Source organism: Malurus melanocephalus, unplaced genomic scaffold (assembly GCF_030028575.1).
Source record: "Malurus melanocephalus ecotype Western Australia unplaced genomic scaffold, MMel_1.1 scaffold_90, whole genome shotgun sequence".
In the NCBI taxonomy this organism is placed as follows: Eukaryota; Metazoa; Chordata; class Aves; order Passeriformes; family Maluridae; genus Malurus; species Malurus melanocephalus.
Window position 1 is genome coordinate 992,189 of NW_026623322.1, and position 26,319 is coordinate 1,018,507.

The window sequence follows — 26,319 nt, forward strand, 5'->3', positions numbered from 1 at the left end:
CGGTGTCCTGCGWGGCGCCARGAGTTGGACTCCATGATCCTTGTGRATCCCTTCCGAATCACGAGTGTCTGTGACGCTGTGAACCTCTTACCCTCTCCAGCTCCCAGCACTGCTGCAAACGCTGCTCGTACCCCGCTAACACAGCGCGAACCACGCTGCCCGGAATCACCCTCCTAAGACCGGGCTTTTGTCGGATTGGCAGGAGGCTCAGCATTACAGCAGACGCTAGATTTTTATTATCGTCAAAAAGAGGGGGGAAAACCTCTCTTCCCTCTAACGGAAAAGGTGTTTATATATACATATATATGTGTGTGTTTTATGAAAAACGAGATTCTGTTTTTTAACTCTCTCTTTTTTTTTTTTAACTCTCCTGTTAAAAGGTTTTAATAAATGACCATAGGATACATAAAAGCAAAAGGATACGGCGCCAGGTGCTTGGCTATCTGCCAGAGACACACCTGCTATTGACAGGAGACATCTTTAAATCCATTTCGTATTGCATCAGCTTAATGCCTATTCATAGGCATTTAGGCATATTTAAACATTCCCAGGAGCTGTTCAGCATGGCACCTCCTCCGGTGTAGCCCTCTGTTCCGTGGTTTCAGTAGGTGACAGTTGTTGATAGGGAAGTGTCCGTGGAGCGGTCCTTGGGTTGTCCATGCAGATAAGCCCATCCGTAGGTTTGGGGGTCCCACCGCAGAGGACGAACATTCCACTAGTTCTGACCAGAGACTTTCCACTGCACATGCCAAAACCTCTGTTCCTTCCACTCCACCCTTTCGCTGTCAGGGTCTGTGCTGGCCCTGGGGCGATGTCCTCCCCACCCCAAAGGTGCTAAGCATGGTGATCTCTTTGTGAAATGCATCCTTTTCCTCAGCTCTGAGCTGCTTCTTGTCTTTTAGGACCACTGCCGCCAGGGCCTCACKCAGGGCTTTTTGGTGACTTTCTTTGCAACATTTGTATAGTTTTGCTATAATATGAAAACGATCCTTTATGGAAATGTTTAAGTCGCAAGCCATAACACTTCAGTTTAACCACAAGTATTTTATAACTATATCTGAGTTACAAAAGAAAAACAAACCCATCAGTGATGATTTTACCACTGTGTCTGCATAACTAAGCTACTTACGCGAAAAAAAAGGCAGCATTGTACACATAGCACTCTTAATATTTGCGAAAGCCAACACTATGTGCTTGTAACACCTGCGAAAAATGTTGATAGTTGCTCTAGAGACCTTGATTGCAAGGAATGTGTCCTTAACTCGATAAAATGTTTATTCACAAGTCAGCAGAAGATATTATTAGTAGAAATAAAAGATAAATATGCAAATATTTGCAAGAAGATAATTATCACGTGGCTCCTAGTAAATCTAACAACATGTTTTAGGCATAATTAATAAGACCTGTAATATATATCATGCGTAACAGTAGAGTTATTTAGAGCTTTTGTGGCTTAACACTGTTTATTTTCTTTCCCCATTTTGCAAGTTGTACTGCGTTTAGACAGGAGAGATGAGAATAGAGCGGAGGGTACAACTCCTTTATAAGTTAAAAAAAAACCAAAAAAACAAAAAAAACAAAAACCAAAAAAAAACAAACCCCCAAACTAACCAAACCCCAAAAGATAACAAAGAGCAGCGCGCGCTCCCTCACTCCCCCTCAGCGCCGGCCTTGGCGCGCGGGCGGGGGGGGAGCGCGGCCCCGATTGGCTCGGAGAGAGGCCCCCGTGTCACGTGACCGCCAGCGCGCTCCTTATAGCCGCACGCGCCGGGCGCGAGAGGGTTGCTGGCTGAGGGAGCGCTGTCGGGTCAGTGCCGGGGCGGCGCTCGGTGAGCGCGGCCGGGGGGAGGGAGCGGGGCGCTGGGTCGGGAGGGGAGGAGAGGGGGGTGCTCTCCGTCCCGGTTGAGCCGCCGCTCACCGGCGGCAGGGTGGGGCCGCGGGCTTCCGTRGCCGCGTTTGGGTGTTGGCGGGCTCCTGCCTCGCTATTCCCCATTGGCCGCGGCGGCGCGCGCTGAGGGAGGGGCGCTGTGGGCCCGGCTGGCGGGAGCGGGAAGCGGGGGGAGCTGTGTTGGGTACTCGGTACCCCCCATAACCATTTTGGGTGTGCGCCTGGGGTCCCGTCCCTGCGGGAAGGCCGCTCATCCTTGCGGGAAGGCCGCTCTGCGGTGGGCGCTGTGGCGGCGAGGGGCTCTGCCTTCCCGGCCTGCCCGCTGCTCGTGACTCGGGTGCAAACTCCACGGGGGCCCTGGAGCAGCCTGCTGACCACGCCGTGCATGGCTGACTGCTTAAGGCTGCCAYAAAAGCTGATAGTCCGAAATTGTAGCGTTCTCTGACTAGTGTTCCCCGAGCTTCAGTAGCAGGCAGCTGCTGTATTAATTTTTTTGTTTTTCTATTGTAGTTGATCTTATGAATTCCAAAATGAAACAGAAACTGGCGGCAGAAAAGTCTTCAGGATCTTTGCAGGTATAGGCTTTAAAGCCTTGAAGCTATTACCCCTATCTGACACAAGCTTTTCTGTCCACTGAAGGAATATAAAGGGATCTGTTGCAATGTGCTTCCACCTGGCTAATGTCCATTTAGCTTGAGTAACCTCCTGGCAGGCAGTGTGGCTTGGGAACATGCTGTCCTGCTTAGGCATATGTGYTTATGAGTACTTCTTTTCCTATTTCTCAGCAAATCCTTTTTATTTTGACACTGAGCTTACTGTCTCTGTTTAATTTTTCAGGGCTGGTTTAGGTTTTTTTGTCCTAACTGCATGCCTTTGCTTACTGAATCTGTCTGGCCTCTAAGGGGGGGTTGTAGAGTAGGTCTGTTTCTAGGTGTGAACTTAGAAAGAGTTTGATCTGTTTTGTGTTAAACATGTTTTAACTGAAGTGTTCAAGCAGGCATTTCTAAAGTCACTCTCATGAATCATAATTGTCTTGGAATTGGTGGAAATGCTTGAACAATTTAGGCTTTTAAGAGTTAACTGATAGGTTACTAAGGCTTGTACCTAGTCTTGGTAAGCCCTAATCAGAATGGTGCAAATACCGTATAGAATACAGGCTAGTAGTCCTTGTACCATGAGGCATAGTGACTAATGAAAGCTTTGTGCATTAATGAAAATTGCCAATTGATAGGTCTGGCTTAAATACGTGGCAGTCTTGTCCCATAGTGTCTCTAGGATATAAATTYCTCGGTGTGGCTTTTTGCACTTTCAGTGAGTTAACTCGAGTATTGGCCGGTAATTTCTTGGCAGAGTATACTTAACTCTAACCCTCGGTAGCAGCAAGCAGTGTCTGACACACGGTGTGATTCCTGTTCCCACAGCAGTTAATGTTTGTCCTGTAGTGGAACAGTAGGRTAATTGGTGGCAGAAACTACCGTGGGAAAGGYGAGCTCTTGTCGTATGAAGTACGGTGTGAATCGGTAACTTTCTCACGCTGGTGTGGCATTGTATCCTGGCTGTTCTTGCTTGGTTGTCTGCCATTGTTTGCTATCCCATGGTGGCAGTGTAACCAACCCAATCAGAAAGCTTTGATTCAGGAAAGAGGCATTTATGCATGATAGGAAGGGTGATAAACATACTGGTTAGACAAAACAATAGCCTGTCTGGATCGAAGCAAAGAAGCTTTTGATCCATTTTAATGAATAATCAAAGTAACACATCTGTTTAAGTGAGCGATACTTGATGGTGTGTTCACAGGATTCAAAGACAGCTACTGCCTCAAGTGATGTGCCTTTCCCACCTCACCTTGCAGCTGCAGTCACTTTTGTCTCTGTTCCCAAGTCTGACCCTACTGCTCTCAAACTCAAGTTTGAGAGTTCCACCTAAAGTCACTGCTCTGTCAGAATATTTCTTCCAAAACACCTGCTCAAGTTCCTTTATGAAGAGTAAATATTTCCTAACTCAGGTTCATGTGATTAGGATCTCTCTGCTAGAAATAACTAGATCCCCTTCCTTACAAAAGCCTTAATACAGGCTACAGTGYAAATTTCTTTGTCTTGAAAATATGAACTGTGTGTTACCTTAATGCAAGCATGATGGATTCCTAATTTTCAGTTTCTATAGAGAGTGGCAACTGAACCATGTTTGTCTTTTCCAGCAGTACCTCACAGATACCACAAGCAGTGCTGCCCCGAGACAGACTCTTAAAATGATTCAACCTTCAGCAGCRGGTAGCCTGGTTGGCAGACGAAATGAGGTATGAACTAGAAGATAATCTGTAGATATGGAATTATTTCTATTCATAGTGAAGTGCTTTTCAGTAAAAACTAATATATTTGAAAAAAAATCAATCTGGTAACTAGGTGTGAGACTACTTCAGCTTTCTATTATTCTGCTAATAATATTAACATGTAGCAATTTCTGGGTTGTTTGGGAAAATTTGAGACATTTCTTTTGTTAAATCTGTGGGTATTAAGGAAGATGTCGAAATTAGAACTATGATGTGAAGAAAGCAGGACTTAGRTTTGCAGTCATGAGTGACCGAGCAGGCTTAGAAGTCTTTATTTTTGTAGAAGCTGAGCTGTTGCTCTAAACAGAAACCTGTCCATGTTTTATGCAGAAGAAATCTTCAGTCAGAAGGAAACTCTGGAATAACAAGYTTGCCTCAAAGGCTTATAAATCTGAGGTGTCTGTGGACAAGGAGCAAGACAATGAGAATGATGTCATTCAAGCTGTAGATCTCATGAAAGGTAATTCTTGAAATGTTTTCTTGCACTTTAAATGCTATACTGCTGTTAGAATACAAATTGAAACGTATTTCCTTTATCATTTAGATAAGGACTTGGTGAATAGTTTTTTTGTAATGCTTGCCAGGAGTTGATTATGCTTATCCTCTATATTAAAGTATAGATGTCTAGTATGTAAAGAATGAGTTAATGATAATCAAAAGTTGAGAACCACTGTGTGCAGCAGTGTTAAGGAATATTGTAGTTTGTTACTTTGGTTGGGCTACGAGTTTTCAAGTGGCTAATAATGAAGTTGAAATGAAAGCCTGTTCTGGCACAGTTTGTTGTGTGTGTGCAGTTTCTCAGAGCCATTATGCCCAGTGTGGACAGTGACTTGGGACTGAGACTTCTGTCTTACACAAGGTGCACATTAAGAGCAAATGTGACCATCTTACAAAGCTTGAGGCAGCTTCATGAAGGCACTCTGTTTAGCCATTAATGCAGTGTAGGACCTGTTTCCTGTAGGCTTGTGTCACTAGTTGTAGTTTTACAACGAATCTTTGTGAACACTACATGGAGGAAGTTTTTAATATCACAGCTCATAGAATACTTGTATACAAGCTAGATATCTTAGGTGCTCTCAAGAAGTCAGTCTTACTGTAGCCTCTAACTTCAGGAAGTCCTTCATCTCARTATTGGAAAGAAGTGGCTGAAGAGAGGAGGAAGGCTCTATATGAAGTGCTTCAAGAAAATGAAAAGGTAGCTACTCAGAGATACCTAGCTGTTTCATCACTGGCTATTGTCTTCCTCTTCTAACATTTTGWTATTTGAACTCAGCTGCACAAAGAAATCGAGCAGAAGGATGGTGAAATTGCCCGCCTAAAAGAAGAAAATGAAGAGCTCATGTCCCTTGCTGAACACGTGCATTATATGACCACTGTGATWGAGGTACTTGAAGCAATTTTCAGTTAATGTTGTAGAATGAAAAAGTGAGAAATCAACAAAGGTATTTATAATGAATCRTTACTTCTCTTTTGTGTGTTCATGACTCTTCATTTTAAATTGCTCTCTGACCTGTTTCCTGCAGGTTTGCTCTAATGCTAGAATCATAAAGCTCCTAGGGAATGAGTTTTTCCCATCCTAGAACCTACAGAAGTAATGAGAGTAGTAAGATTGATGTTTGCTAAAGGCAGGATTCAATCCTTAACAGAATTTGCATGTTGGAGGTGGTGATAAGGGAAGGAAGGGTTGATCTTCACTTTTTTGAGATGACTTAAATTCATATGCTTAATAGGTTGTGTGAGGGTACTGGCTGTGTTCTTTGAGAAACTAAGATTGAAACAGGGACACAAGGAATGCTGAGAGGGAGTGCTATGCTCTTTAAAGTCAAGGTTTTKCTTGTCAAGGCATTGCCAGTTTCACAGCCTAAAAAGGGCTGTGCGCGAAGTCTCAAAGGTGCATAAACTCGTAAATTTTTTAATAGCTCCCTCTGAGAATTTTTTGGGGACAGGTAGTTGTGTCACTAATTCCATGGCTCCTCTACCAGGAGTGGATTCTTTGCAAGAGCCTCTGAAGCTCTAATAAATATGTAGATAGCTATAGAGCCTTGATGTTCTAGTTATCAGGTTGTTTTTGTATGGATTAAGCTCTCAGCTGGGACAGGAAGTTGAGTGCCTGGCAAATCTGTTGATTGTGTCATGACTAGACTGAGGAGGTGGAAACAAAAAGAAATGCTRTTGCAAGCAAATTGATTAATCAAAAATTCAACTTCATAAGGTTAATTTTCAGCTAGTGCAGTTATTTAGATTGGCCTTGAAAGACTAGTACTTTGCTGCACTTGAATGTTTTTTGATCTTCAGGGAGTACTGCTTGTTAGTGACAAACCCACAGGCAGAAATTATATTACTTGAGGATTTGAACTAATGTAGTTGGAAACTTCTGTRCAGCATCTCAAGAGTTAGGATCACTTACTAGTCGTAGGCTGCCCACTTCTGAAGCTTTAATGAGCCTTAAGGGATACATCAAACAACCAGAAGCTTCAAAACCAGCCTCTTTACAGTCCTGTTTATCTTCCTTAGATCAGGTTAGGTGAGGAACTTATAGTTTGATCAAGAGCTAGAAACTGCTGGGTTCTAAAGTTCATCTCGACTTAATGTAGCTTCTTTATCTCTGACTAAAAATTATGGAGTAAATTGGTTGTACAGTAATTTTTCTAAAATTAAACCCATATGGTACTAAAGTGAATACTTAACTTGGGAAGCAGTTTTCCATATTTTAGGTTCCCTGAGAGAAACAGTCCAGTCCTGTCCTACTGAAGAAGCTAAGAAAAACTTAACRGTCAACAAAGTAAATGTGGTCTGCAAGTTAGASGTAGTAATTTGAGTTGAACTTGTGTCTTAAGATTTTTGTAACTGAGGTATGTTTTGGTTATATCAACAACTTTCAAATGAAGGTGATTAGTTTACTTAATATGCAGAGTCWTATTTCACTTGTTATTAAATAGAAAAAACATTAAATTCACTGTCTTCTGTTTCTTTGTAGAGGTTAACTGGGCAAGCACCTGACAATCTTGAGACACTGGAGAGTCTGGCTCTAGAGGAATCCAGACAGGAAAATAAAGAGCATAATTGTGAAGATGAGGCAGACAGCCCTTCTGAAGAAGTGCCATCGCAGGAATCGTCTGGCTTAAGGGAGARTAGATCAGATCTTCCTTCAAAGGAAGCAGATCATTTGCAACTGGAATGACAACCTTTAAATAGGCTTATGTATGTGGCTTTTAATTGCAGACTTCCTCTTGAAAGGGTATACTAAACCTCAGGTACAGAAACTCTTRTGGGAACATTACAGATGTTGGTATTTTGAACTGGAATTATGTCAGTGGGAGTATCTGAATACTGCATGGAAAATTTTCTACARGCTGCATGTAGTTGCTTGTATGAAATGCAAATACTGTGTATTTCAACTGTTGTGTAAGTATCTTTATCAGTTGGTCTGACATGATACATGAAAATTGATAAATAAATMTTTGTATTACCAAAATAGCCTCCCAATTGACAGGGGAGTGGCTAATCCTAGGTTTAAATCAATTGTGTCTACTGTAAATGGAACCTTTACAGTTTCTTGGGAGTGCCTGGCAATTTTTGTTCTTCAGAATTCTGCAAATCTGAACAGAATTAAAGTAATTTTTTTTTGATGGATAGAGTGGCAGAAAAGCAAAAGCTTGTGTGCTGATGGTGAGRCTTCAGAAAGTCAAGAATGGGTAATAAGTCCWCATCGGRAGTTCAGTTAGATTTATGATTTTTCAAGTTTTTAAAAATAATTTCCTCTACCTTTTAAAGAAATGTTTTGCATCTTGTGTAATAAGAGCTTAAGTAGGAAGTATTAGACCATTTCTTGTAGTAATACTTTCATTGGTTTATGACGAGAATGTGGTGTGTTCTTGGTCCTGGTAGCAGCTGTGCTGGAAACTAGGTGGAGACAAAGCCCATACTTCAGAGCTATTCTGAAAGTAAACTCAGGGTGCTTTCAGGGTACTGCTCTGTTAATTTGCAAGAGCTGAGACACCCTTTTGCCAAGGTACTTGTGTTCTGAAGGGTTTACAGCAAGAGAAAGCTGTCTTTAAAAGCTTGAGCATCTTGTCTGGCATCTGTATGGAGTGGGATGGGGCAGGAGAGTAGGTTGGATACARGTTTTCCAGTACTGAGTGAACTCAGCAGTTGTTCTGTAACAAGGTCTTCTAAGGAGAGGCTTTAACAATGCTGGCTGTTGCTGTATCTTGAGAGGAGATTAAAGTTGAGTGGCTTTCAAGAAGCAGAAGTGGTCAGAAGGATCCTGGTTCATGGATATTGCTTCAGGGTATGTGTGAATGAATGACTCTGGAGCTATCAGATGGGCACTTTGTTTTATTCCCTGTGGCTGTTGATAGGTTAACAGATGTTTAACAACTGATTTCAGTTGTGACATCCAGGAAATGTCAGAACCCCATTGTAGGAGGTAATACTTCTGGCTTCCGTTTTACCTCAAGCATGGTAACTAGAAAATGAGGCATCACATTTTCTTGTGAACTTTGTAAACAAAAGATTGCACCTTCTAGTTTGTGCTCCAGAGGGTGCTTACACATATTCCTTTCCATCACAGTGCTGAAAAGGTGATGAAGGGTGTGTCCTTTGTCTTGCACTGATGCTGTCTTGAAAAGACAAAACTGGATGCTCAGCAAATGCTTTGTAGAGCAACCTTGGTTTTCTGTTAAGGAGAAATGGAGAACGCTTCTCAAGTGACTTAGACTTCTATCTCAGATTGTAAGCAACTTCCTTGGCAAAGTAGTTCAACAATAGTAAATAAGAAAACAAATTTCATGTTGATATAATTGATTTTTGCAGTTGAATTTAGTTGAAGTTATTMATTATTAACTCTTAATTTTTTAGAGGTGGCGTTATTTTGAAACATCAGGCATATTGCATTTGCAGAGGCTGTAGWAGGAAAGAATGTCCTGTAGCATAACTAACAGGCTAAAATGAGACAGCAAGTGCAACTTTTCCACTATTTCAGCTGCTGTGTGAACTGCTGTAGTACAGGTGATGTTGCTGGAACACAGAAYAGCCAGATACTGCACACAAATTCTCGATTTGTCTCTATCCACACCTGCTTTTTCCTACCTTCTGCTTTGTCAAGACAAATGTTTATTGGGTTTTAATCTTATGCTTTTTCTGGATTGATTTTATTTAAATAAAAGACMTGACACTCCCTTGAGAAGCTGGATCCTTCTATTGAATAGACCATGTACAAATAAATAATGGAAGTTCTGCAAGTAGGCTAATGAATTGTTGCAGCATTTGGCCCACCTGTAATAGAACAAGTTTTTACATCAAAAGCATGTGCCACTCAGTAATACATGCTAATGCTTTAAACCAAAACTACTGTGGTTWTATTAACTGCAGTTCGTTAGCTGAKGGAGAATAGTTTGCTGAATAAACTGATAAAAACCTTGCTGCCAGAGAAGGCCAAAGGTGCCATAGTAATAAACCCCATATACAGGCTTTGTTACAGAAGCACTGAACCTTGATCAAGCCCTCTGACTATGCCTATTGTATCAGACATATTAATGTATGAAAATGTTCTTAGTAGTTTTATGATGCTGCATTTTTTGCTGTTTAAAAATGTTCTGAAAGGGTTGAGTTTATTCTGAAAGTTCCTGAGTGATTTTTTTGAAAGATGCATGCAGTAGCACTGTGCTACATAGTAAGTCTGTGAACTTTGTGTTCATGTGCTTGTCAAATGTACAGAAATTATAGAGAGATTTGTGATTAGTTCTCCTACAACCATCTGACATTTTAAGTGTATAGGGAAACTCATTTACCACTGGAACATAGCTATGTAGCAGCTGAAAATCAACATCTCTAAAGTCAAGCTTCATACCCATCTAACTTACAGAGAACATTCTATCTAGAACAATAAARTTATAAGTTCTGGAACCTAATTACATGATCTGATTCTTTCCAAGAAGTYATAAATGCATTTGTTCTACCAGCATGCTGACTCCATTTCACTGCAGAGGGTACAGACACAACCTTGTCTTTCACTGAAGCGTGCTAAGGCTGTGTGGAAGTGGGATCCATCTACTGTGTCCTAGCACTTCTCCCATAAAATGTGCATGTCTGAACAGGGCTGAATTTCAGCCATGCATGAGYGAAGGGTGGGGCAGTGGGTCATTTGCAGGTGTCAGATGTTTCAAGAAGGAGCAGCTGTGCAGGGAGTAGCAGAAGCAAGCAAACCATGGGGTGGTTGGAGTGTATGTGAGGAAGAACTCATGATTGGTTTAGCAAAAATAACAACTTTTTTTGGGTAAACACYCACTATACTTAAGACAGTGTGGAGGAATTAATTAGACCATAATAACTACTTGGTTGGGCAGCTGAAACTCTCTTGGTGTTTGGCATTGGATTGTGTCTGTGAGGGCCTGCAGCATTGTCCTGTGTGGTAGCTAAGGTGCAGTCTCTGCAGAAGTAAGGAAGGTAGTCATCAATTTTTTATTTTTTTTTTAAGGAAGTGTGATGCATATTCATTTACTATTCCTCAAAGGTCATCTCAGGTTGGTTTCAGAACTGGTTTTGAGAATTTGAACAGATGTACAAAATTTGCCAAGGCTGCGCTTTTCCAGCACTGTTCTTAAGACTGTATTGCATCATCATCAATGTTTTCTTCAGAAAAAAAATGTTTATGGAGTGTTGTTAATTTCTATTTCCGTTCTTGTAATAACACAAAGCAGTTCAGTAAATTTTACTGGTGTTCTGAGAAACCTTGATTTGTTGCTGTTCGTTGATCTGCTGGCAATTGTGTGTTATGAAATGTGATGGGGACATGTTCAAGGTCAAACCCTTTGGTGTGGGGACACCTCTATCCTACCCTTGGGGCACTGCAGCCATTTGAAGCTGGGAGCTGTGGATCCTATCCTGGATAACTCCACTGCAAAGCAGGGAGCCATACTTAAGATACACAGTCTGGCAGTTGTATTGACTCCTAATTTTGAAATCAGCATTAATCTGTAGATAAAGGACTGCAGGATAGGGTGAAGCYGTAGAGGATAACTTTGCTGAAAGTCTGTCGGATACAAGATGCCTTGTCAGTAGCAGTGAGAAAGTGGGCAGCCTAAATGCTGCTGCTGTAGCTGGAATAGTATAGGGGTACTACAGGTTTCTATTTATGGGGCCAAATGCAGTGACAGGGACAGCATGGCAGGGATAATAAAAAAGACACTCCCAGAAAAACACTTTTCCCAAGGTCACTTCTGGTGAGCTCCCCATCTCTTCCATTGCACTGTTGCTGAGCTGCTTYGGTGTGGGAACTTTTCCCTAACATACTTTCCAGGGGTGGCCCTGACCTTTAAATTTGTTCAAGTAAGCCTGCTGCAGCCCCAAGAGTTTCTGTAATTACTGTCTGCCACTTTCTTCTTCAGTCAGTATGCATGTGTCTTGTGATGCTCACCACTGTGCATCTGGTTTTTCATATTCCATAAAGGAGTGCATGAACATGCCATGAAAAGGCAACGTTGTCAGCTCCACAAGCATAAAATTGTACAAGCTATGAGACAAATACATGGTTTGTTCATTTTTATTTGCCTTCAGGTTTTGGAAGTTTTAAGGTCTGTTCACTTTGTCACGGTTGTCATGAATTCTRTTAGATGGTTATTTGTGTATGTAGTTTTCTAAAACAGTATTAATGCTCAAAGTGAAACAGCCTCTATCCATCTGTATCCYAGGTTCAAATTGTCAGTCTCAAATACCACAAGAGGAACAGTTTAGTCTAACTTCATATTAAAATTCCTGTGAATTTCCTCGATGGCCCTTGAGAGCACAATTTGCTCCTTCCTATCTGATTCTTTTGAACTGTATGCAGGATTTTTAATGGATATATTGCTGTAGCAGATCAGCTTCAGCCTAATAAACTTCTCAACGGTGGCTTTAAACTACAATGAAATGAGATACACACTCCATTTGGTGCAGTACCTCCATATGTGCGTGCCCCGTGTTCTCTGCAGCTTTGGCTCCCTGCTCCATAGGCAGTTTTGCATTCTCCAAGGTGTGTGCTGTAAGTCTGAATGTTTGAAAAGGGAAAATGAATGGAAAGAATGTCTTCTGTCTGAGAGGAGTCTGTCTTCACAGMAGAGAAGAGTAATCAGTGCAAGTTTGGTGACAATCCTGGAGCTTCTTCAGCATATTTTCTGGTAGGCCCTGAGGAACCTTTCTTGATTCGATACACGAAACTGGCTTGCTCCGAACTGAAACTATGAGCCTGAGAGTGAAGGGGCTGCTGATGGAAAGAGTGACTACACATATGGACTGATGTGCTTAGTAATTAAAAAATAATCTTTATTATAACTTAAATGTGATAGGAAATATGGTGAGTACAAATGCCACAAAACTAAAAGAAAAAAATAAAAAAAAATAGATACAAAAGGACACCTTGAAAGAATTCAGCTGATGAGACAGGTGTGGTATAAAAACCATAACATGGCTATTTCACCTTCTGCAAAAAGAGTTTATATCCCTCAGTAAACAAGTAAGCATTTTGCACTGTACAAAATGTACTTCTTTAATTCAAGGAAGAATATATATATTTATAAATATACAGATATGTACACTCTTGTAACATTCACAGTAAAAAAAAAAACAAAACAAAATGACCCCTGCCTGCCAAAGTATCTGGCTCACAAGGTTTCCTTTTGATGTGAACTGTTTGCAATATTTCCTATGTCGTCTATGCAAATTTGGATACTTCAATTGACATCTAAATAGCATTTCATGCATAATGAACACAGTACAGGAACACTCTTCTGTTAAATTCTATTCATCTCCTCTGTAAACTTAAGGCTCGTAATCAACAGTTTGAAGCACTCGMTGTCTTTCATCCTTGCAGAGCAGGGAGGGGAGGTGCATTCATTTCCCCCTCTGTTCATTACTGCCTCCGAGGTCCACGTTAGTTTGTTCTGTTCTTTATCTTGAAATCACTCTAGAAACTATGCTCCACTAATTAGAATGTATGAAATCCAATCCTGCCTGCAACTTGCAGGACAAAATGGTTTTGGGGACTCATGCAATTAGCTGTATTCACTTCTTCTTCTCTGAATAAATAAATGCACTTTACCTTTTCATTTAGTTTYCAGAAACCTACGTGATTGTTTGATCCCCCTCACAAATTGCTGGATTAATGATGGTTTGTTGCTGTAGGGCAAGAGAAAGGGAATAAAAGACCAGTGGAGGCATTTAGAATGAGTCACCAAAGTGACGCCTCTCAGGGTTTTTACATCACGCTGTTTCTGGAGGCAGAACTTGCAGAACTTTCCCTGTATTTCATTACCAAGACACATCTGAGAAAGCTGAGTGGCATTTCCTGCTGCKGGAGTGTTGCTGGGGACACTGCATGGCAGCAGACTCTGCTCAGGGTGCAAGGGAAGCTTCTCTGCAGTCCTGCTCAGGCGGCCTCCCGATTGTCCTTGTWAGATACGGTATCGCATGTCTCAAGCTTTCACAACAACTTCAAGGAAGYAAATATAATAGGAAAATATATGGAAATGCCAAATTCTAAAAACCTCACAGAAGTTTGTTGAGGCTGAATATCTGCAATTACATTTTTTGTTTAGAACCAGAAACAAGAAAGTATTGTTCCTCAGYATCCAACTGTTCCATCATGAGCTGCAACGAGGAGCCAATAGGAACCCTTAAGCTGGATTTTAWATTTTGCTTTTCTTTAAGAAGTTTGTAAATTGCTACATTTGGGATCATTCTCACTGAATTCTTCAGTCTTCCTTCTGGTTCTCACACTGAAGTGCACCTCAWTCCTATTTTAATGCCTGTTAAATATTAGCAGGTTCTTTTCCATCTAAAAAGCTGTGGCAGCTTCAGTTCCACGGCGTCCTCCAACTTTAACAAAATCCCGGGGAAATTTGTCCAGCTGTTCATATGCCAGTCTCCCATCTTCACCTGAGTGTAAAGTGATAAAGCATAATAATTATGTCATTGCCCTACAACATTTAAAATACTGATTGTCTGCTGATAGAAAGTAATGATTGGCCAGTAACTTCTACCCTTTCTTAAAATTAATCTTGTTGGAACCAATTTCAGAAATTACTTGAAAAAGTTAAACTCTGAATATTCAACTTTTTTTATTTTCTCATGTAATTTGCTTTGTTATCTAAAGCAAAGCAGAAGTAGATTGGCTTGTATGACCAGATCATGGTGTCTGTGCACTTGTCTTACTGAATAACCTATGGTGTTTGTCAAGGTCTCAGCTGCTGCTGTGATGCACTTGAAGCAAATGATCTTTATCCACTTCAACCTTGAACAATATAAAGTTTATCACTTCTCACTTCCTGGCACTTTAAAGAAGTGAATCTATCCACACTTAATACTGCTGAAAAAGAGGAAGGAGGGTGTTTGCTAAATATAGTTATTTGTGTCTCTCAAACATTTTACCCTTAGTTACTCCTATCTATRTGTATGCTCATGGAGATAGCATTGAGCCTAGTGTGTTGAATTGGCCATTAGAAACCACAACAGTGTATTGTCTAGAAGAATGGCAGAACAATCTCTCAGGTTTTTCAAAAGAAGTGCCCCTGTGCTAGTTGTTTTATAACCTAAGCAATAACAGTCCAACAGCAGACTGAATTCCAGCTGAAGTGGAGAACAAGAGAGAATATTTGAAGGGTTTGCATAACTAAAATCACACCAGGACTACCCCCCACAGAGCCTAGCCGAAAGGCCAGAAAACCATAATTTTTCTGTGCCACTGAAGTATCAATGCCCTGAAACTGTGCAGATTAATTATCAATTATTTCTGTTTCTCAACTTCTCCTTTGCTATCCTTCCTTTTCTACATCCCCCTCTAGATTCACACAATGCTATTTCTCTCTTTTTGGCTTTTTTCAAAATGAATGATTTTTAAGAATTTGTATTTTCTGACCTGTTTGAGTCTCTATGTAAGGTTTTGTTTCAATTTAGAGTCTCACATTTGCATAACTCAGGTGTCTTACATGCTGCTCTGCTAAAAAATAAAATTAAATACTGCTCTATACCAGGCAACTCACCGAGGGAGAGCAGGGTTTCAGATGCCACTTTTCTGATCTCTTCATTGTCAGACTGGCAGAGCGTGAYCAGCATTTTAATGCTCTCAGTAGCCTGGGAAGTGCAAAAAGAACTGCATTAGCACCACACAGTACACTCTGGGGTTTTTCCACACGCTTGCATGGAAAAAGTAACCATCCTCTGCATTGCCCTTCCCACTCCAAGTGAAGGGCTTTGGTGGAGAAAGGAGGAATGGGGTTTTCCTGAGGGGAAGAATTTGGAGGAAGTGTATTTTCCTCTGCTGGTGTGGACCTATTCTAATTTTCTTACCCTATGCACTACATACATAAATCTGGCAGACCAGCTATGTCTGCTACTTCTGACTGTAGGGTGGGTGACAGGCTGTRGACCAAGGTCATAAAAGTGCCGAGGTAAGGGTACAGCAGGGAAATCAACAGGAGACAGGAGTCTAGCAAATGGGCTTCCTCCAAGGCATGTCAAACCTGTGCTTATCATTATTTCCATACTTCTGCCTTGCCTTTGCTATTTTGGGAAGAAAGAAAGGAATAATCCTGTTCTCTGATACAAAAATGTCAGGTCTTCAGGRAGAGCAGCTGTCATARTSTCTCTRRCTGGCWGTTTAATACTACAAGAGAGATGGGGGAAAGGGAAGGCAGGTACTGCCCCAGTGTGACACATGGAAGAGGCCACAGAGCCACAGAATCACTATTTTTCTGARCCCTGTTGATCCAAGGGGCACAGATCTGCCCCACATGCTCTGAATGAGGGCTTTGCTACCAGAGCCATTAAATGTCACCACCTTGCCTTCAGTGTGGTCACTTATGTGTGACCCGGGATAGGTCTGCACTGGGTGCACACTGGTGACCACAGCTCGAGTGCCTGTGAGTGATGGGGCCTCAGCAACACAGAGCTTGCTGCAGTCTGGAAACCTCCTCAGAGATTCACTGGGACCCTGTGGAAGTTATGTGGATTAAACTGCCATTGGGTTACCCCATCCACAGCCTCCTATCCATTGTAGCATTTCCATCTCTGAAGTAGTAACTTCCAGCTTCAGCTTTTTCTTTAACGATCCCAAATGATGATACTTTCCCTCATAGCTTTTTTCCCCAGCCATTGCCATTCTCACATCCAAAACTCATCAGAGCCACACTATTCAAGTTAAACTTGTCTAGCTCSAGCTCCCACTACTGGTTCCTAGTCTGAGTTTTCTGGAGCCCCACTGCAAGAACCCCACTGCACCCTGCATGCAGCAGAGATGGAATGTCCCTCACCTTTGCCAATCAGGGATGCCTGCTCACTTTTCATTTAAGGTAAAAGCTTTTTCATATTTAAACAATAGTGGATTATGTATTGGATGGCATCAGTTGTGACTGGGATGAAGWTACATTTTAGAGCTGTCCTCCAGGGGACACATTAGAGGGAGAAATAGTCAGTCCAAAGTGACTGTCTCATGGAACACATTTTTTCCCCCAGTGCCCTGTACTAGTTGGGCTTGGGTGTCTGCTGCCTCCCATGGCTCTATACAACCAAAACAAAAGTGCATTTTCCCATCCTGCCAAGAGCTGAAGTGCAAAGATGGTACCCAATGCTGACTGTAGATGTAGTGCCCAGATGTACCAGTTTGTCACAAAACAAGCTGTTTTTCTGCTGTCTGTCTTTTCTGCTACTGCAACCCCCATGCATTAGAGCTAATTTTATCCTGGGAAAGCATTTTTTCATCCTTCTCAGCCAGTACTTTCAGGATGAATTTTTTTTCCTCTGTGAAGTGAAATCTCCTGAAGTCAATACGAGAGGGAGGAAAAGATGATATGCAAAAGATAAAACTTTGCCAAGGTCGCAGAGCCCAGGGTGTTTGTGGTTTAGAAGCTTCTAAACCATTCCCTTTATCTGAAAAAGGATGGAGCACAGCAGCACAAAACAAAAACATTACTGATGCTGTTATTACAATTTCTCTTTTGTTGTTTGTACCTATTAAATGTCCTTTCTATAAAGTAAAGCCAAGTACCACAGTGTATTCCTTGTTTCTTACCTTGAGGTATCTTAAAGCCAAGCAAGCTGCTTTCTGCAGCTGCAGGTTGGGCTGAGTTAGTGCTTCACAGTAGTAAATCAAGGCCTGAAAACAGATAAAGAACAGCAATGACAATGTCTGTGCCTYCACAGAGCACAAGGGTAGAGCATGGAGGAATTGCTACCCTGTTAAAGGSTGAGCAATTGCAGCCTGCCTCCCTGACAGTGAGCATGTGGGATGGTGCAGTTAACGGGGTGGGACAATTCCCTACAGCAGATCCAGGCCAGACCACCAGCCACAGATCTGTAGTCTCAGGCCAGTTTTTTTCCATGAACTCAGAAAAGTTCATGTGTAAGTGAGATGCACAGTCTGGCACCTTTGAAGGCCTTTCATAATAGATCACCACAGAGCTTTGAATGAATATTGCAAGAGCTGACCCTTGAGACGGCCTCTTTAGTGTAGGGAGAATCATGAACTGGTTGCTATAGACCCCAGGGAGACTAAAGGTAATGATTACAAGTTTAGCATGAGCTGCTGGACCAGTTTACTGCTTGGCCCTAGAAATCAGCAGCTACTGCTGAGCAGCAAATCTCAGCTGTGCAGTGACCTGATCTACATCATAAGGCTGCACAAAACCCTCCCAGGTATCAGCTACACATGCCTGTTCCAGGAAAAAAAATTATATTTTCCCTGAGATGCTGCCTCCAGGAAGCTGGGGATGGAGAAGGATAGTATGAAATACCAAGAGGCTGCAAAAATGGCAGATGAAGAGGGAGGGCAAGCAAAGAGGGGACTGTGTTGATAGAGAAGCAAGGAGTGAGCAGCTTTTTCTCCTCTCTTTGCCTTCCTTCTACCACTCTTCCTCTTCCAGCTGCCTTTTCTTTTGCTCTTTCCCAACAAAGAACAAGCAGGATTGTAGGGAAAGGTCTGCCATGAAAGGGTAGAAACCAACCCCTAATTTTTTCTTACTCTTCCTTCTCCCCTCTATTTAATTTCTCTGTTTAACCTGACCCTGCTTGTTGCTTTTGGTATGGGTGACAGACTCAAATCTTAGATCTCACAACTGTGCTGTGTTTGCCCAAGGCAGTCCATCCCCTCCAGAAACGGTGGGAAGTCCCATAGATGGCAGACTCCTTTGGGGAAAGAAAAAAAGAAATCCGAAACCTACGTCTTTTCATGTTGGTGGTGTTGGGGACTGTTACCTTGAAGCCTTGGACTGAAGCCAAGTCTGAGACAGGGCAGCAGAAATGCTGAAGTGTGGAAGATAGCTGGAGGGCACAGCACTCAGTAAGTATTTGCAGTTTGGGTTAGTACCTGTTTAGCGTAATGGCAGGTAGAAGCAGACTGGCATAAAGACAGAAACAGACCTGTACATGTGCAGAAAAATTAGACAGGATATCCCTCTGGATCAGTTTAAATCAAGCTTGGAGCAGTTATATGTACAGATATTTGAGACATACAGGTAGAAAAAGATCACAATGATAGAGGTCTCTCATGCATCAGATGATTTTCTGCCACTTACCTTCTCCCTGAAGTGCCTGTTTTCTGCAGTTGCTGTCAGAAGTGATGCCACAGTCTCACTGACTTCGTTTTTATTTTCATTGAGAAGTAAAGCCAAAGCTCTCAAAACTTCCTGCTGTGGTGGAAGGTTATTGGAGTTTATTTTGGACACATTTTGCTGTAGTTTTCCATCTTTCACTGACTGCAGCACCTGAACCACGGACGCTAGAAGTGCAAGAAAAAGGTCTGTGTTACTTACTTTATYCTCTCAGCATTTTGGATTGATCCTTTCCTCACTAGAAATCCTTCATTTATACTACAYACACAAAGGATATRAAAAAAATCMCCATYTGAGCCTACCCAAAGCTAAAGGCCYACCTGTCAAATCTCTACTTTCTRCTGGAAGATGTAAATTYTTGCTCTAACAATTGAAACGAAGTATCCTTGTCAGTGTATTGACTTCCAGAGCATCTTTGTGAGAGCTTTTCCTGGATAGRCTGATGTCTGCCAACAAGAGCCAGGGCAAATATGTTTCAGAAGTGAGTTAAAGTGCCATTTTGCCTCCAGGCTTTGAGCAAAAGCTCCTTTGTATGCCCAAACAAAAAACAAAACTAGGTAAGGCTGTTCAAACTCCCTCTCAGAGAAGAAACAAAGAAAACCTTTGTGCAGCATCTGCTTCTCTCTTTAGCTCTTGGTGGCARAGCCTGCAAAACTCTGAGGTGCTGTGATCCTTTGGCTCCTGAGAACTGCTAAGCACTTCAGAAGGTGTCTCCATAACAGATGGTGAAAGACCAACAACATATCATCAAAGCTTTGGGCACAGAAAACTTCCCAGACCTTGGGCTCGGCCCACCACCATCAGCCATTTCCTAAAAAGCAATGCTTTCAGTGCAGTTTTTTTTCCATTTGAATATGGAAATAGAAATGACTGAGGGTCCATCTGCATCTGCCCCTTTCCCTTGATATGTACAACAGTTCAGGGGCATTCACTTCATAGCCAGGGCACTTCTCTGTCTCTTTTCTTTCCTTCTTTTGTAAAATCAGCCTCAGGGTTGAACTGCTTTGAGTTAAGCTCAGTAAGACAGGGATGTACCCCCTAATTAGCCAGCAGRATTTATATCCCCTACCTTCTTTAGCGAGCTGTAGCAAATAGCTTCCAAGGTCATTGACACTGTGGCTGGCAAAGTAGTTGTAATACTGAAAGACAGTAATGGTCTCGGAGGRCATGCTGGAGTAGAGGACGGGCTCTGTCCGGTCCAGGATCTGAGACACCAAAATCCTGAAGACTGCAGGCAACCATGGACAAAGGAACAGGTTAGTGAGAGCAAAAGCTGCTCGCAAAATTACACAGTCCACTTCAAAACCAGAAAGAAAGAACCACATCTGCAAAGCCAACTTCCCAGTGTTTCTAAACTCAACTGTGGTTAGGTTAGAAGCTGGCCAGGCCTTGTCCCTGTCTCATCACCAGAGAATTTCTTTGTAAGAATGAACCTCTAGTGCTGCTTCCTATGCAATTCATACAGCATCATTTCTACCTAAACAATATCCTGAAATGTAATCCCTTCACCATGTGCACTGCCTGTTACATCTCTGCAGKGCCACTGAGGCAGGGGAGATGTGCACAGAGGCAGGATTTGGTTTTGCTCTTTTTTACATTCCTGCATGAGTGTGTGGCAGGCAGAAGGCTGGTCTGAGGCACTGTCCATGAGAGCCATAGCACGGAGCAGGAAGGAAAAAACTGCCCTGGGTAGGCACCTACAGCACAGGGGCCCACAACTGGACAAATCAGCCTCCATCCCCATTGTGTCCCAGGGAGAGCCAGTCAGTACAGCTGGGGTTTGAGGTGTGGTACATCCCACTCGAGATAAGAACTCATGTCAKACTTGAATGTGGATTAATTTCATTCCAGGGCATTTTAATGGGGCATGGACATTATAAAGACACACAAAATTAAGTGCAAGGATCCTTGCTTCACTGAATCACTTACAAATGTGTATTTGGGAACAGACTTCCTTTCTGGTTAGCTCATAAACCTTAAAACAGTATTTACTTTTCTGTTAAGTTCACCTTTTTCTCCTAGTACGATCTGATCATTTGGGGCCAGAACTGTTTCAAGAGTTGTAGCATTAGTTTTCAAATGAGATCTTAGAGCTGTRGCAAATCAGATCTCCAAGGGGTTGGAAAACAAATCCCAGTACACAACTGTTCTCCATTTTGATGGCAGTTTTTTGCAGCAGTTCGTACCTGTTTCTGCAAGTCCTGGACACTCCTCATTCACAGTGGTAGCAAAATTGATATCCARCTGCTTCATCATCTTGTCTGCAGAGGTGTGGTACACTCCTGAGGGGCCAGTACACTTCATCCAGAAAGCCAGCAGTGACAGCTTCTTGTGGAACTCTGGAATTGCTGGAGAAGACAAAATYAATGATGAAGTAAAGTCATGCTGGRAGCAAAGACTTTGAGAAAAGATGGTAAGATTGGAGGAGATCTCACCCTATCCTGCTCATGGGCAGTTATTGTTTGCTGGGTGTCCCTGAGCCATTACCTTCAAAGAGCRTGACCATGTGCTCACTTCAGGTTTCAAACATGGTTTTTCTCTTGTGAGAAAATTTGCTCCTGATGCAGTTCTTGGCACTGATGTCTCTTCCTTTTAAATRGCACAAAATGCTTGGGGAACACCACAAATGGTCTGCACAAGTTTGGTCCCTGCCCTAGCCCTGCTCTGTGGCCTCAAGTAAGTCACTCAATTTTTGTCTCATTTTTCTGATGTAGTAAATACACCATATAGTATTTACCTATCCTGACAGAGTGTACATGAGGGTAACTATGTGTTTGTCAAACTCTTCCAAGTATTAAAATAAATGCAAAAAGAAAACCAAGTAATTCTCCATAGAGATGACTARAAATAAAAATGTTAATGGAGTTGTATTATGCCTCTGATTTTGAAATGTAAATCCTGCCTTTCCTCAGTGAAAAGGGGAAGAAAAACCTTTATCTTCAGAGGTGGCAGTATCCCCATCCCTAACACCAATGACATCTGTCCATCTTCTGCACAYCAACCTGGAAAAGACCCTTCTCACTTGCGTATTTCTGGATACCAGCACTGAGGACAGATGTAGGTGACACCTGCCTGGCTGCAGTGACAGCTGCACCTCCTGGTGACCCTGAGCCAGCCCTTACAACAGTGGCACCTCCTGCACCTCTGGTGAGCTCTGCACAGTGATTGTTTCAGCAGACACACTGCTCAAACAAACCCTTGTCAGAAGGAAGCCCCTAAGTTGTCTCTTACCATCAGTAAGAGAGGTGATGTTTCCCAAGTTCTCAGTGCTGATCTCTGCAATATTCTCCATCACGAGGATCTGCCTGGACAGCTTATCCAGGAGGACTCTTGTCACAAATGGTGTTTTACTGGAGAACACAATTTGCTGGTGAAGATAAATGGGAAAAGAGGAAAAGAGGTCATTGAACCAAAAAAACCACCAACAAACCGGGCCTCAGAAAAAAACAAAAAACTCCAAAAAACCTGAAGTGCAATGACACAAGGAACCACAGGATCTCCTTAACTTTTTAAAGTTTTTAGTCTTTGGGATATTTTCTGGTTCTGGTTGATATTCATCATTGCCCATACCTTCAATATCTGCATCCAGATCCAAACCTGAGTATCCAAATAGCCATTTGCATAAATGATTTCTGAATTACACACTCTACATAGCTAAAGAAACCCATCACCATAAGACTTAAAGCCAGAAAATAATATTTGTCTGACTTTCCCACAACAAAGGCTGTAGAATTTCAGGACATCCCTGCACAGAGGAAGACCACAGGTTGCTCTTTCTCCACTCCATTTCAGCTCTGATCAATTACTTAAGTGCTTTTACTAATTTTGTTAATTAATTAATCCTTTCACCTTGCTCAGCTGTGTATTTACTGTGTACTCTTGTATTGAAATCAAAAACCTTCCTTTTTCTCACAGCTGTGAGTCAGCAGAGTTTCCAGCTCAGCGCTAAGGGTGCTGGAATCAGACTCGCTCTCTGTTGCTCCAATGAGCCTTTGGGAAAATAAAGCTAATTATATCTAAGATGAAAGAGCAAAATAATTGTAAAGGGGAAGTTGCAGCATGTTTTGATTCACCAGGAAAACCCTGATGCCCCCACTTACTGGATGTTTAAATTCACGTGTGGATGGACTCTGAAAAAAAAAAAAAAACCTACAGAAAAATCTCTGTAGTTGTGAGCATGAACTGACAATTTTGATGTCCCAGGGGAGCTGTCTCATGCTGCCTTCACTGTGTCTGTTGCAGACAAAATCTCTCTGCCTCGTGCAAAAATTAATTTCTGCTCTTGAATGCTGCAGTCTCATCTGGGGCTCAGTTAAACAGTGGGGACAGGACTACTTTTTTATTGTTTTTACCTCTGAAGACATGGGCTGCCTTAACTGGGGACATGATCCCACTGAGGACCCCCCAGAGAAGCTGGCAGGTGTCTGTGACCCAGAGCAGAGGATGGCCCTGTCCCCCACTGCCCTGCCCATCAGGGGACAGCTCRTGCCAAGTGCCCCACAGTTCACACATCAGGTCTGCTCCGAAACGGGCCAGGGTGGAACGATGGAGGTGCTTATGGCTGGGGGCTCCCCARCATGGTGCCTATCCCAGCCCTGTGCTTCCTCTGCCTCGTGGGAACAGTGCTGATCTTGCCAGCCTGCCTGTACCAATGCTGCAGGAAGGAATGACTTCAAAATAGGTGCCCTGAATGAGGCAGGCATGGTACCTGAATGAGCTGGGTGCAATACTGCAGGTGTTTAACTATGGTTACATCGAGGCTGTCGTTGCCTGTGGTCAGGGGCAGAGGGCTGCCGGCCACGCTGGTGCCCACACCCGTGTCCTCGGTGAGGGCTTCGCTCAGGTGGCCTCTGGCTTCGGGGTGCTCCGTCCTGTAACTGGGAGGAGGGAGGAGCAGGAGGTCAGTGCAGGGCCGGCTGCTGCCACAGCACACACACACCCACCCCACACTCACACACGGTGATGAGCAGAGAGCACGGCAGAAGAGCTGAAAGCACCCAGAAACCTGTGATGAGCACATCATATCACAAAGGAGCAGGGCTGCCCTGGCTGGGTGCAGCTGGGACATACCCATTTAGGGGACAAATGTGTCCTCTGACTGGTTTGCCTTGAGTGATGTGATGCCCTCAACAGCAAGCTTTGTTAACCCGTGGTTACTGTCCCTTTCTGGTGACAGCATTCTCCCATCTGTGACCAATCACCTGCTCAGTCGCTCTGGATAAAGCACCGTGACAATTTGTACATTCCCAAACACTGAGCTCCTAAGAACAGCTCTGTGCTTTCAGAGTCCTCCTGCTGCCAAATTTAAGGCTCATTGCAGAAGAAAAACTACTGCTGAAGAAYGAGACATGATGTTTTCATATGCTGTTTTAGACACAATGTGTACAGCTTACTTTGCCAATTGTTTCTGTAAGAGTGTAGAGCAAGGCTCTGTTTTAAATCATTATTTCCAATATTGTCTTGCTGTACAAATGATCCTCCCTGTGTTTAAATGCAAAGCCTGAGGTCAGTCCCCAGATGGCAAGTGTGTTTGGCTGCAAGTTCAGAAGTTTCAACACTTGCAATCTTTACACTGAGTCACACACTTACACATCTAAAAATGGAAGCGGGAATCTGCACTGGCTGGGGATGAGCCAGAGGGGAAAAAAATGAAATTTTAATTTCTATTTTAACTGRTTGAAGCTAGATCCTTAAATCAGCACAGAATGGACTGAGGTCAGAGTGCCAGTTTAGCAAGCAACACAATTTCCCAAGCTTTTCTTCCCACCAAGTCTTATTCTGGAATGAGGACATGAGATGATGGGAATGGCGTGGTGGTTGCTTGTTGCACTCAAACTGCTTTAAGCAAGCTGTGAGTAGCACAACTCCCCATTTGGAAAGTGCAGSGTGTGAGGGAACCGTGTTCCTTTCTTTTTTTCCAGCTCTAGTGCCGCTTACGTGCCTGCTGGGCATCGTGTCAGCTCACGGGATGCAAACATGCTTTTAGATCTAATGGTTGAAGCACAGCATCTTAAAGTCACACAACAACGGCAGGCCACGGCACAGCATCACAGCTTTTTTGATTTCTTTTTTTTTTTTTTTTTTTTTTTTTTTTTTTCTCAGAAAGACCAAAAGTGATGAAAGAAGGGCAGGTAACACGCAGGGCCATGAACAGAGTACCAGTCATCACTCTTACATTCCAAAGGAAACCTACATCATGCTGCTTAAATCTGGCCCTGTGTTATTGTTACTGACAAGCTTAATCCACTGCAAAGACTCATTCGGCTAGAGAGAAAAGACAAAGGGAGGGGGGAAAAACCACAGAGGAATTAGTAATTACATCCAAGGAAAGCCAGGTCCAAACCTATGTCAAGGAAGAGGCTCTGCCAGTATTGAAGTCAGCTTAATTAAATTTACCCTTCTCCTTTGGAGGACAGATTGCATATATTTGAACAGGGAAAAAAATGGTCCTGGAAGCTAAAGATTTTGTATGCAGCAGCCACAGGGAGCCCTCTGACCCTAAAACTCATCAAGGATTAGTCAGTCTTCCTTGAATAAATTGTGCACCAGGATCCCCTGTTAGTGACAAAGAGCCAGGGTGTCAGTTTGGCGTAAGCACAGCTGGCAGGTACTACCAACTTACCTATTCTTCTCAATCTCAGTATCTGAAAATACCGAGTCTGCACCTCCTCCACCATTACAAACCTCCACACCACCACCATCCTCATCATCAAAGTCAGAGGTGTTCAGGAAATCAAAGCTTTCTAAAGCACTTTCAACTGTTAGACTTAAACTTGAGGACCTGCTTCGGCTTACTGCTGGCTTGCACTGCAAAGGCAGAACGAACCAATGAAAACCCCAGATAATAGCTACTACAGAAAGATAAGAAAAAAAATAAAGGATAAAGCTTAAAACTTCAAATTCTTCATTTTATTTTAAAAACTTCATTTTATTGGGTGTTTCATTTCAAGCCTTCATATTCATAGCATATACAATCAAAGCCTGAGAATTGGGAAAACTCTTCCATTCCTCCTCCCCTCATCATGCTACCCACTCTCTTCCCCAAAGGAAAACCCTCAAAGGCAAAATTCAATGTGTTTTATAGAAATGAGAAGTACTTCTTGAATCCAAGTTTCGCAKCTCTCGGCATTCTCCGAAAGGAATGATGGCAATTAACGCAATGGAAGTTGAAAGGGGAAGGCACATTCCTTAATTGCTGTTCTARCTACAGAAGCCAATTTATACATATCCAATGGCACTATATGATTTATTCCAGATGTAAGTCCAACAGACCTTAACCAGGAATTAATTTGGTCCCATATCTGCACATTTATTAATGGAATGAGAGGACTTTTGTGGCCTTTGAATCCAAATGGCTTATCAAGGAAAAGCCAATAAGGCATCAGATTCCTAAGTGGCAGAGAAAGGCAGTACTGTAATGCAGAAATTAGAGAGAGGGGGAAACCATCCCACCTCACTGCAGGGAAGAAATGCAAARGAAACCCTGCTATGGCTGTAGGAAGTATGAAAATATGAAGTATGTG

General features: G+C 42.6%; 2 protein-coding genes across 4 annotated transcripts in view; one reads left to right on the forward strand and one right to left on the reverse strand.

Annotated features, from left to right (window-relative positions):
• Positions 1-1,747: 1,747 nt before the first annotated feature.
• Positions 1,748-8,519, forward strand: GMNN (geminin DNA replication inhibitor). Of its 3 annotated transcripts, none has more exons than XM_057368326.1 (7): positions 1,748-1,807; positions 2,399-2,463; positions 4,086-4,184; positions 4,548-4,677; positions 5,330-5,412; positions 5,491-5,601; positions 7,195-8,519. In XM_057368326.1, the coding sequence occupies exons 2-7, from the start codon at positions 2,407-2,409 to the stop codon at positions 7,396-7,398; spliced, it is 684 nt and encodes a 227-aa protein (XP_057224309.1). In that variant the 5' UTR covers positions 1,748-1,807; positions 2,399-2,406; the 3' UTR covers positions 7,399-8,519. The 3 variants fall into 3 exon arrangements, with proteins under 3 accessions (XP_057224309.1, XP_057224308.1, XP_057224310.1); XM_057368325.1 differs by having other exon boundaries at positions 1,756-1,829; XM_057368327.1 differs by having other exon boundaries at positions 1,756-1,829; positions 4,089-4,184.
• A 3,975-nt stretch (positions 8,520-12,494) lies between these two features.
• RIPOR2 (RHO family interacting cell polarization regulator 2) overlaps positions 12,495-26,319 on the reverse strand; it is a 51,850-nt gene continuing 38,025 nt past the window's right edge. The window contains exons 15-23 of the mRNA XM_057368329.1: positions 25,419-25,603; positions 23,505-23,673; positions 22,028-22,163; positions 20,983-21,144; positions 19,866-20,024; positions 18,761-18,963; positions 17,260-17,343; positions 15,233-15,323; positions 12,495-14,129 (exon numbers count right to left, since the gene is read on the reverse strand). Of these exons, the coding sequence (XP_057224312.1) occupies positions 14,029-14,129; positions 15,233-15,323; positions 17,260-17,343; positions 18,761-18,963; positions 19,866-20,024; positions 20,983-21,144; positions 22,028-22,163; positions 23,505-23,673; positions 25,419-25,603 (1,290 nt within the window). The 3' untranslated portion in view covers positions 12,495-14,028. The remainder of the gene's footprint in view (positions 14,130-15,232; positions 15,324-17,259; positions 17,344-18,760; positions 18,964-19,865; positions 20,025-20,982; positions 21,145-22,027; positions 22,164-23,504; positions 23,674-25,418; positions 25,604-26,319) is intronic.